This window comes from Pinus tabuliformis, chromosome X, assembly GCF_031772625.1.
Source record: "Pinus tabuliformis cultivar Carrire ecotype Pingquan chromosome X, CPIR1, whole genome shotgun sequence".
Taxonomy (NCBI): domain Eukaryota; kingdom Viridiplantae; phylum Streptophyta; class Pinopsida; order Pinales; family Pinaceae; genus Pinus; species Pinus tabuliformis.
The window spans coordinates 1,114,353,002-1,114,365,873 of record NC_142308.1 but is presented as its reverse complement, the minus strand read 5'-3'; the positions used below and the strand labels follow the sequence as shown (position 1 = coordinate 1,114,365,873).

General features: G+C 33.7%; 1 protein-coding gene across 1 annotated transcript; it reads right to left on the bottom strand.

Moving 5' to 3' along the window:
* Window positions 1–9,680: 9,680 nt before the first annotated feature.
* Window positions 9,681–11,837, bottom strand: LOC149143715 (uncharacterized). Its single transcript, XM_089451915.1, has one exon. The coding sequence runs from the start codon at window positions 11,835–11,837 to the stop codon at window positions 9,681–9,683; it is 2,157 nt and encodes a 718-aa protein (XP_089308041.1).
* Window positions 11,838–12,872: the final 1,035 nt, after the last annotated feature.

The window sequence follows — 12,872 nt, the reverse complement described above, 5'->3', positions numbered from 1 at the left end:
AAAAATATATGTCATATTAAATATTTTAAACCCCCCAAGCCCTAAATCCATGGCATCAATATTATAAACTTAAACAATGCTATAATACAAAACAATAATAATAAACATAAACCACAATAAATATAAGAACCACATTGTAAACCATTAAGACATCAATACAAAAAAGTAATATGAATACATTAATAATAATACAATATAAAGCATTAAAACATGATAAATCATCAACACATTAATAATAACACATTTATATCACTACATTATAAACATTAAATACATTTTAAAGTATAAATACATTAATATCAATACATGAATATATTAATAATATAAATCTCAAGAATATTGATATAAACATCAAGAACATGAAGGCCCAACAATAATATTATAAGCCTCAATAATATTTTATTTTCAATATAAATATTAACATTAAATATTATCCATTTTTTTTTTCAATATAAATGTTAACATTATTTTTTTAATGTTAAAAAACCTAAACTTCAAAACCTATCGTGATAAATTAACACAATGTTACGTGAACCAAATGATATAAAAATACCAAATATTTTAATCCTAACATCATTGAACCTAAATAAACCTAAAGTTATTAAGTGTAATGTTAAAAAATATATTTACATTAAAATTTATTCACATTAATGTATAGATGCAAAATATGTTTTTATAGAGATTTCTATGTTTAACATTAATATCTCTATTTCATAATAATAATAATAATGTGTAAATAATAATAATAATATTAATATTAATTGACATTAATAAAAATATTGATGTTAATACTAATATAAAACATATATTAATATATTGATGTTTAATAAATTCTACATATTTTTTATTGAATACAATAAATTCAATTAATGAGAAATTACTATTATTTATTATACCACACGATTTTTACATGGATTCTCAATTTATTTATTTAAATCTAAATGAACAAAATTTAAATATATAAATATTTTATATCAAATCAAAATGAACCAAATGTATTTTATAAATCTATTACATAAAATAGATTTTATATTGAAAACAAAAAATTCAATCAATAAGAATTTTTATATGTTTTATTATCAACACAATTTTTACATGCATTTTTAATATTTGTATTTAAATATAAATAAACTAAATTCTAAATGCTTTTCTATGTTTTTTGTTGTTCTAATTCTTGAATTGTTCTAATTTTTTTATTACATAAAATAAGTCTATCGCATAAATTTAACATAAATCTATAAAAGAGATTTTATTATGTAAAATCTATAAAAAGTATTTAACATAAATCTATAAAATAGGTATGATTATTTAAAATCTATAAAAAAAAATTACATAAATCTAGTACATATAATAGATGACATTGATAATTGCATAAAATAAATCTATCACATAATTTATTTCTAAAATACAATTGTATTAAAATAATTTAATTATAATTTAACTTTACAATTTATTATTAATTATAAATTAATTTAAATTATTATTATTATATAAAATATTTTTAAATATATCAAATTATTTTTAAATAAACACTTATGTTAACATTTGGTGTATTGAATGTTGTAGTTAACAATAGGGTTTCATTATATACATATTTATTGTGTGTAATAAAACATTCTTATTTTTATCCCCTAGTGCCTGTAACATTGTTTCAAGGATTTTCAACTATTTTTAAGTTTCAAAACACCTAATATCCACACTATTGAAATGTCATGTGTCGAATTCCAAAATATTATTGAAAATATTAAAACACTCCACCAAGGGAATAGATTGAATGCATTAGATTTACTGATTAAAATACATTGAATGCATACAAATGCATTGATTAAAATAAAATCTATTCAATGCTTAAAAATTTATTGATTGCATAAATAAAAATAAAATAAAGATCTATTCAATGCTATATATACTCTATCCATATAAAAAAAGTTTATCTAGCACGAAAACTATTATTCCTCAAATTTCAATAAAAATAATTTTTCCTCAAATTTTCTATTTCAAATATTTAAACTTGTTTTCTTTTTTAAATATATTAATATTCTATTTACAATTAAAAAATATATTCTATACATAAATCTAAATTATAATTAAAATCTATGATAGTTTATACAGAGTAAATTATTGTATGGAATTTTCTTTATAAATTGGGGAGTGAAATTGGTGGGAAAGATGGATGGAAACTCATTCTTGAACCTTAAAATGAAAAATAACTAAGTTGTCTTATCATTAATGGTTTGAACAATAACATTGTACAAAAATCATCACTTAAAAATTAATACTAAGATGCTTAGTCAACTTATATTGTTCAACATTCAATCTATGCAATCTATTGATGCATTCAAATCTATTCAAAGCATTTTTTGCAATCTATTGGAAGCATTTAACATATGTTGGATGCATTGATTGCAAATTTGATTTTATTCAATTGATTGCAATCAATGCTTTCAATAAATTTCAATGCATCAATAAATTGCATATACTGAATGCATTAGATTTATTGATTAAAATCTATTCAATGCTTAAAAATCTATTGATTGCATAAAAATAAAATAAAGAACTATTCAATGCATAAAATTTATTCTATTGCTAAAAATAAAATCTATTCAATGCATACAAAGTTAGTGATAAAATCTAAATGAATCAAAATATATTATATAAATTTATGAGTAGATTCTACTCACTCAATAATTTCAATTCAATACATACATTTTATATAGAATTTATAAATCTACCTTACAAAAATACATAATATAATTTTTATATTTTTATATGGTAGATTTATATATTGTATATAAAAGATTTTATATACAATCTATGCAATATCATTTATTTCACATTTTGAATTATCACATTGTACATATAAAGTGCTAATAAACAACCATTAAAAAAATCTATCAATTGAATAAAACAAAATCTATTTAATAAAATCTATGGAGGCCATAAAATCTAATGCATTAAATAAATTGAATGTAATAAATCTAAAAATTATATTCAATGAACCTAATTCTATTGTAATCTAATGTATTTAGTCTATATAATCTATTGATGAATTCATATCTATTGGATGCATTTAAAATTTGTTGAATGCATTGATTACAAATTTGATTTTATTCAATTGATTGCAATCAATGTTTTCAATAGATTTGAATGAAACAATAAATTGTATAGATTGAATGCATATCTTGAGTGTATTTCAATAGATTGCAATAGATTTAAGTGCATTAGATTGCAATAAAATTTGGTTCATTTAGATTTACTTTGTATTCATTCACTTAGATTTAATTAGATTTATTACATTCAATGTATTAATGCATTAGAATTATTGATTAAAATCTATTCAATCCATAAAAAATTCAATTAAAATATCAATTGAACTATTTGTTTATTGTGCAAAAATGACACTATTCAATTAAAAAATCAATGAAAAACAAAAATTCAACTATTTATTTATGATGCAAAAACAACACCAATAAATAAATAAATAAAATTGAATAAAAAAACAAAATTTCATGAAAGAGATTAGAAGAAATAGAATAAGGAATTAATACATTTCTCTTACATTATGTCTCAACACATCACTCAAATATTGTATATTTCTAGTAAAACTATAAAAATCTATTCAATGCTTAAAATCTATTCAGAAATCTTTTCCATGCATTCAATTTTGAGAAAAATTCTATATATAATCCATCCATATGAAAAAAATTATTTAGAAAAAAACTATTATTTATATTAATATAAAATAAATTAATATAAATTAGTGTGGGCAAGGTTGTTGAATTAATGCTTTCCCATATTAGTTTATCTAAGTACATGAGTTCTTTAAATGCCTTTTCTCAGTTTCTGAGTGGTTTGCGTCTGGCTTCGGTCCTTCTATTTTCACGTTGAGACATAACCTGGAAAAAATGTCTTCAAGCAGAGACGCAACCTGCAAAAAGTACGTCTAACAGGTATGGCTGCTATCTGACTGTTTACTGCGGTGGTTGGGATTATTATTTCCAACACTCCCCCTTAATCACAACTGCCGCCATTGACAATTCCTAAACAATTTCTGAGATAATTTTTTTTTTCTCCTGCCAATGGCTTTGTGAAAATATCAGCAAGCTATTCCTGTGACCTGTAGTGCTGCAACACAATTTCATCATTGTTAATAAACTCTCTAATAAAATGATAGTCACCATCAATATGCTTGGTCCTTTTGTGGAAGACATAATTCTTTGACAAGCAATTGCTAAGGTGTTGTCACAGAAAATAGTTGTCGCACCCTCTTGGTCATGACGAAGATCCCTCAACATCCTTCCATCCAAATTGCTTTACATGCTACTGTTGTTGCTGCGACATATTCAGCTTCTGCTGTTGATAGTGACACTATTGGCTGCTTCTTGGAGGCCCATGAAATGGCTCCAGAACCCAAATGAAAAACATATCCTGACGTGCTCTTTCTATGATCGACATTGCCTACGCAATCACTGTTAATGTAACCAACCAGCCTGAAATCACTAGTTGTTGTGTACAAAACGCCATACCGTTTTGTCCCATTGATATACCTCAGAATCCTTTTCGCTACTTGCCAATGTCTCTCCTTGGGTGTCTCCATGAACCTTGACACCAAACTTACTGCATACATTATATCTGGCCTCGTGGCGGTCAAATACATCAAGCTACCTATCATGCTTTTGTATAACGTCAGATTGACATTGCTGCTGCAATCTTCTTTGCTCAACTTCAACCCTATGACAGTTAGAGTTGGTGCACACTTGCTGTTCTGCATTTTAAACCTCTCCAAAATTTTTGCTACATACTTTGCTTGAGAGATAAAAATTCCATTCTTTGTTTGCTTCACTTCTATGCCCAAAAAATATCTTAGCAATCCCAAGTCAGTCATTTCAAACTCACTCTTCATGACTTGCTTAAAATCAACGATGAGGAAATCATCACTTCCTGTAAAGATCAAATCATCCACATATAAGACGACAATGAGAATCTTACCTTCGCTCTCGTTGATGTAGAGAGTAGGATCACCATCACATTTGTCGAAACCATTGTCTAACACGTAAGCATCTATCCTGTTGTACCATGCACGTGGTGCTTGCTTCAATCCATAAAGAGATTTCTTCAATCGATATACTTTGTCTTCTTGTCCTTCAATCTCATAACCAGGCAGTTGCACGACATACACTTCCTATTTCAACACTCCATTCAAGAATGATGACTTTACGTCCATCTGATACACTGTCCATTTATGTTGCGTGCACTGTCTCCATTTGTGCGGCTGGCGCGAACGTATCTACGTAATTTCTTCCATGTTGTTGCTTGTATCCTTTGAAAACTAACCTTGCTTTGTGCCTTTCAATCTTTCCCTCAATGTTACTTTTGGTCTTATAGACCCACTTCACTCCAATGACATGTTTTCCTTTCGGAAGGCTCACTAACTCCCATGTGTCATTCCTTTCTATTGCTTCTATTTCTTCCTCCATTGCCGCAACCCATTTTTCTTCTTTGACTGCATCTTCAAAGTGGATTGGGTCATCTACATGACAAAATAATGCAAATAAGGAATTCAAACCTGCGCTACTATCAGCTTCATCTTGTTCATAAATTTCATTTAAATTTCTGAATTTTGGCCTTCTTGTGCTTGTTGAAGATGGGCTTGACATGTCACTTGGTGTCGCGCTTCACAGTGTGCTTGGAGAAGCACTTGCTTGGCTGCACGAAACTGTCCTATTATTTGTTGATGGCGTTGCTTGCTGCCTACTTTGTTGCGCTTGAATAGGAGTAGAGGGAGTCACTGTTGAGGAATTACTTGTTGCTATTAATTCCTCTCTGTCCTCATTTGGTATGCTTGCTTTGACATTGACTATCTTTTCTAAACTTCCATCCCATGCTTCCTCTTCTATGAACTACACATCTCTACTGATTATGACTTTCTTGGTTGATGGATTGTAGAGTTTGTATGCCTTGGATTCATCACTGTATCCAACAAATATGCATTTCTCCCCCTTGCTGTCCAACTTCTTTCTCAACTCATCCGGGACATGTGCATAAGCCACACATCCAAAAACTCTCATGTGAGTGACATTTTGTTTTCTTCCACTCCATGCCTCTTCAGGAACAATGTTCTGGACACTTTTGGTTGGACATCTATTCAAGATATATGCTGCACAAGTGACAACTTCAGCCCAATAGTCATTTGGCAAATGCTTTGCCTTCAACATACTCCTTACCATCTCCATAATGGTCCTATTCTTCCTTTCTGCCACACCATTTTGCTGCGGTGTATATCTTGTTGTAAACTGCTTGTGAATTCCATGCTCCCTACAAAATTGAAGGAAGTTATTTGAGATGTATTCTCCACCTTTGTCTGTCCTGAGGACTTTGATGAAATGCCCGCTTTGCTTTTCAACAAGAGCCTTGTATTGGCGAAAGTGCTCAAACACTTCACTTTTCTGTTTTAGGAGAAAGACCCATGTCTTCCTTGTGTAGTCATCTATGAAGGTCAATACATAGTGACTGCCACCAATTGATGGTGTCTACATTGGTCCACATAAATATGAGTGGACAATCTCCAAAGGTGCCTTCGCCCTCACTAACTTTCCTGCTGGAAATGTCTCTCTATGTTGCTTGCCCAAGATACATCCTTCACATATGCTGTCTGGTTTTTCTATGAGTGGTAAACCCTTCACCATGCCTTTCCTATGCAGCAAATTCAAACCTCCAAAGTTGAGATGTCCAAATCTCAAATGCCATAACCAGTTTTCATCTTTTACCTCTGCTTGAAAATTCACTTGGGTGACAGCTGCCCCTTTTCTTCCATCCTCTTGTGAGTTCATTGATAGTTGTGCTTGTGCACCTTCTTTCAAATCTGATCTTATCTTCAGGGGAAACATTCTATTGTCTGTCATCTAAACCTTTGCAATCAACTGTCTGCTTGGAGGCCTATCCAAAATTGTGCACACATCATTTTTGAAGAATACATTGTAGCCTTTTTGCATGAGCTGTCCAACGCTCATGAGATTATGTTTCAGACCGGGGACAAAGTAAACATCTGAGATGTATTTCTTCTCCCCCTTCTTTGTTAGGATATTTACTCTTCCTTTTCCCATGACAGAGACTTTGCTATCAGTCCCTAATGTCACTTCAGATTTCACACTTTCATCTAGATCAGAAAACATTTCTATGTTTCCTGACATGTGGTTGCTACACCTTGAATCTAGATACCATATATCACTGTTTTTCTTGTGCAACATTACAAGCTAGAAACATGCTATCATGGTTCTGATTTTCTCTTGTGAAATTTACACTTGGTTTGTTACTAATATCATATTGCTTCTTTCTACATTCATTTGCATAATGACCATACTTCTTACAGTAATGACATTGAACTTGAGATTTATCATACCTCTGACCTTGTGCTTGATTTTGGCTTGGGCCTTGACTTGGATTTTGATTGCTGCCTCTTCCATTTGAGCTTGAAGGGCTGCTTCTTCCACCTCTATGTGGGCTTCTTCCTCTTCCTCTAGCATATGATCTTCCTTTGCCTCGACCTTGACCAAATGATACTTGTGTCTTGAAGGCATGCTCCAATGAGGAGCTTGCTGCTCTGTTTAGTCTATGTTCATGAGAAATCAGTGATGCATTAAGCTCATCCACTGAAAACTGTGAGAGATCCTTTGTCTCTTCTATGGCCACAACAATGGCCTCAAACCTTGCTAGTAGACTTCTCAAAATTTTCTCAACTATTCTTCTTTCCTCAAGTGTCTCACCATGAGACCTGATTTGAGTAACCAACCCACTTACATGTGTAAAAAACGAGTCTATATTATCAGACTCTTTCATACAAAGTGTTTCAAAATCTCTCCTCAACATTTGCAACTTCGTTGTCTTGAATTTTTCCATGCCTTGGTACACTGTTTGGACGATGTCCCATGCTTGCTTGGACTTCATTGCTACTGCAACCCTTGGGAAAATACTTTCATGAACTACTTGAAAGATATAAAACAGGGCTTTTGAATCCTTCTTCCTATTGTCCCTTAACACATCTCTTTCTTGTTGAGATAAGGCATTGTATGCTGTTGCATCTGCTGGTTCTTGAAAACCATTTTCCACCAAATCCCAAATATCTTGAGAAGAAAACAGGGCCTTCATTGTAATAGCCCAATAATCATAATTTTTTGCCATTAAAAGGAGGTATTTGAGGATTAGTCAAGCTTGTGCTTGATGTTGCCATTCCTGAGCATAAAAACAAACTTTCTACCTACTTGTAAATATGCTAAATACAATCCATGCTCAAAACAATTTTCATTGTTAGTAAAAACACTTGTTTTTACACTAACAAAGTTTAACCCGCTCTGATACCATGTTAAAAATATATTTCGTGAATTTGATTTTCGTTTTCACGGAGGGGAGAGGCAGAGAGTTGTGACTTTCGCGAAGCTATTTTCGCGAAACTAGGTTTGCACACCGCGAGGCTGATTTCGCGGAGCTACCTTCGCGCACCACGAGACTATTTTCCAAGGTTGAATATCGCACAACCGCACAACTATTTCAGAGACTTATGAATTATATTTGCTCACGACAAAATGAGGAAGTAGGTTTTGGAGCAATACAATAAACTTAGTATTGAATTCTAAAACATGAAATACATTTACATGAGACTGCCACTCATTCATCAAGTAAAATAAAAATTACAGTGATTTAAACTTATGTGCAACACTACACAGTAAAACACAGTAACTGTTGTTTTACGCGCCCACCAAAAATTGCTCCACAATTTTCTCCACAGAGACTTGCGCTCTTTTTCTACTTGCTCTCTAACCTCTCCACACCATCTTACTCTTCTACGCTCTTGTTTCAAAATGAATTTTACATTCATATTTAACTCAACAGACAATTTTTACATTTAATTCATGACAGAGTGAAATTAATTTTGATGTTGTTGTTGAGTGTGATCAGAGTCGCGCAGGTGTTCCTGGAGTGTGGGCAAGGTTGTTGAATTAATGCTTGCCCATATTTGTTTATCTAAGTACATAAGTTCTTTAAATGCATTTTCTGAGTTTCTGAGTGGTTCGCATCTAGCTTCGGTCCTTGTCTTCAAGCAGAGACGCAACCTGCAAAAAGTACGTCTGACAGGTATGGCTGCTGTCGGAGTGTTTATTGCGGTGGTTGAGATTATTATTTCCAACATATCACACTCTTCATAGAAAGTTGGGTTCAAACCACATACACAAAAGGCTGGGTTTAAACCACACACACAAAAGAAGAACATTTGTCTGCTTAACAGTTGTATTCAACATAATGAGAAATATATGGAGAGAGAACATTTATTTCCATCTGATCTCAGACACCTCCACTATACTTCCCAGACCCTTGATGCTTCTTTTAATAAATGGCCAACGTTGCCGTTAAGTTCCCTGAATACATGCTAGAAGGAAAGAGACGAGGAGATGAGAAATGGCTGTTAGCTCTCTTTTCTATCCATAACAAGAACTAAATTTTCTAGTTGAACTAAATTTTCCATTTATCAAGTCTACTAAGTTTGGAGTCTCCTATCACTGGTAGTTAAACTGATTACTCCTATTTATTTTAAACATATAATGGTGGTTGTCCCTTTTTTCTGAATTTTCTTTTCTTACATTATGGATCTAAGCTTCATTTATTTATAAACCTTAAGTTGATTCTCCTCATTCATCCAATACACCTAGCTTCTCTGTGCAACCAGAAATAAGTTCAGTTTCAGATATCTCTGATGGCAGCCTCCCATACGTCCGTGTTGCAGGCAATGTCATCTTAGTTGATATCAATCTCAATGCCTGACTCAGTGCATGCTTATTCCATCTTTGCTGGATGAAAATCACAATTGCAAGCACCACAACAGTCACAGGGATAGCAATATCTCCAAACTTAGAATAAAAATCTGAGCCAGGGTTTGCAAATTCATATACATCTTCCAAGTAAGGATTAAAAACTGGAGGTATAAAGTAATCATAGATGTGAGGAAGGAGCCGCAGAACAGTGATACCAATGTAATATAGTTTCCTAAGTGGTTTACGTTCAAAATGCCAAAGAGTATTACCGATAATTTGAGGAAGCAGGAAGAAATCCTGTACCAGACCCACATACTCCTGGAGCTCAGTCTCCCAGTCAACTTGGTTGTACGCATGGCCTGCTGAATACAGATAGGATGAAGACTGAATTGCGCGGCTACTGGCTTTCAAGTTATGAACAATCAACACAATTAAAAAACCCATAGCATGTATAGCAGAGGAAATAGCAAGCACTCGTTTATCGCTCGGGACTCTCCATGGCTCTGAAGGACTCCTTTTCAGCAATCGAATACGAGATTTCCAAACCTTTTGGCAGAGTCTTAGTATCAATAGACATGCAATCAACACTAGCAGTTTAATCATGTACTCAATCTTCTCAGACCCTCCGCTCTGAATCAGAACAATGAAATGATTATACCTCGGCTTAGAATCCATACTTTTGAACAAGGCCTCTGCACCTGTTATGAGAGGAATACTGTATCCAATGGCCTGAACGCCCAGCATGACAGGAGAGATGTATGGAGAGAATAATTGGCTCACAATGCACCCAATCATCATGAATAGTGTCAATATACGTAACACGAGTTCTACACTTATGTGAGAAATGATCTCTTCCCTCTGCCTCTGATATAGAATGGGAAGAGTCTCGATTTTCATCAGCTTGAAAAAAAGTGGGTCGTCAACAGTTCGTTGAATTTTCATGGAAAGCTTCATGATTGGATTTTTGAACCACGAGGCATTTGTAGGTGGATATTCCACTTCCACTTCAATGAGACAATCAAAACCATCCTGCAGATCCCCTGTTTCATGCAAAATTCTCCACCATGGAGCTTGGAAATCCCTTCGAACATCCCTGCATCCTATAAGGTGCATTTTACCCACCCTTGGATCATAGAAACCCTCAAGAAAAAACTTTGAAAATTTTCCTTCCAAATACAACCGTGCAGCAACATTCAAGGACTTCTCCTCCTCTGGTCCTTTTGAATGAGGTGATTCCGGAACCTCCTCGGATATGTAATAAGTGTCCCAATGAACTCCCACAAATTCCTCGATGGCTATAACATCCAAATGTATGAAGCTCTTGACAAAATTCCCTCTGGAAAACTGGTCAATTGTGCCCGGTGAATGCACTGAGAGATCCCGGCTTAGAACAGAAAAACTGTGTCTTGTCTTGCCCAAATCCTTATGGGGATACTTCAAGGACGATTTGCCAAAACCACCAGTTTCATCTCTCTCCATTTGGGCCAATTTGGTCTTGTTGTATTCGTATGATATATTGTTGAACACATCCTGTGGCACAAATCGAGGATGTATCAGCTCAAATGAGAGATCAAATGAGAGTGGGGGGAAGGAATTTGTACTGTTCTCAATGCTGAAAATGTTGCCAACAATTACACTTCTTTGCTTGATTGAGAGTGAAAGGGGGATGTAAATGGAGATTCGTGAATTACAAGCACTGTGATTCTTGATGGATCCAAGGCATCCCACCATACACAACTGACCAGAAGATGAGTCCCATTTACCCTCTGTAGTCAACGTTAAGTCATTAACGCCTGATCTTTTACATTCCAAATACCGATCCTGTGAAGGAGGCACGGCTCGAAAAACCGCACTAACATTTGCAATACCTAAATCAGATAACCCTGTACACTTCAAATATTGCATACAAAGCGTTTTGTTATCAAAACTGCCATTAGTTTTATTATCCATAATGAATGGGCCGAACTTGCTATAGTGGGCATCTGTGCCATTGCACTGCCAAGTGGGAACCACGTCCAAAACTGAAACATACATCAAATGCTTTATAGCTGAACAGAATTGTTAAGCTCCATTAAGTTTTTCCCAACTGTTGCCTACAATTATAGAAGTAAACTGCAGTCATTTCCTTAATTTCTGGAAACCAATTGCATTAATTTCCTTAAATTACGGAAATCAACTGCAGTTAATTAATTTCTTGTTGGGAGCTTTTGAAGTGGTCCATTACTCCATCTGGAGTTCTCTACCATGATCTGTGGAACACCTGACACATAGCCAACAGAAGCTTGATGGAAGCTTGGCTATATATGTTTCTGTTTGGTCCCCAAGCTTGCATCTTAATCCCCTTCAGTTTTACACCATCAAGTTGAGAGAGCAGAGCTTGGAAGTGCCTTCAGATACTAGAATGCAGCTGTAGTTTGAAAGTCTTTCTATAATTAAGAAATGGTATTGGTCTGCCCTCCCACATCTCTCGTTTGGCATGATAGCTCAGGGTACACGCATATCAATGCGCGGGCGAGAGAACAGTTAATTAATACTGAAAGCAGCAAGACTGGTGTTTATTGCGAACCAGTTGTAGTTTATAGAAACGACGGGCCATGTATCTGGTTAAGCTTTGACCTATTTATTATAATTTATTTTGTGCACGTCCAATTATTTATTTTGTTTGCTTTCATATATGGATTGCAAATTGGATATTTTATGGAGTTTCTGATCAGACTCCTGAGTGTGAATGAGATTGGTATTGTGTGTCATTCGAGGCCTCAATCGCCATAGTTTCATGTGAGTCTGTGTCCCGCCAAAGCATACGAGGATTCAGTTTTTGAGGTCATAATCTGTTTCCCTCCTCCCTGCAAACTGTTCAAGTGCATACTCGTGGGTGTGGCGTATTTGATCTATCTTTACAACGGAAACTTCATTTGTTTTCACTTGGTGATCAAGCATCAATGGCTGGAGCTATTTTTCTTGGGCATCCAAATTTTAAATTCTTTATGATTTCTTTAAGTTTATTTCCGCATTAAGAATCATTGTTTATCTTACATTTGGTATCGGAGCAATATTTTATCTCTGCCT

Excerpts from the sequence above, each read along its gene's own strand:
- LOC149143715 (XM_089451915.1), bottom strand. The coding sequence starts at position 11,837 with ATGTATGTTTCAGTTTTGGACGTGGTTCCCACTTGGCAGTGCAATGGC.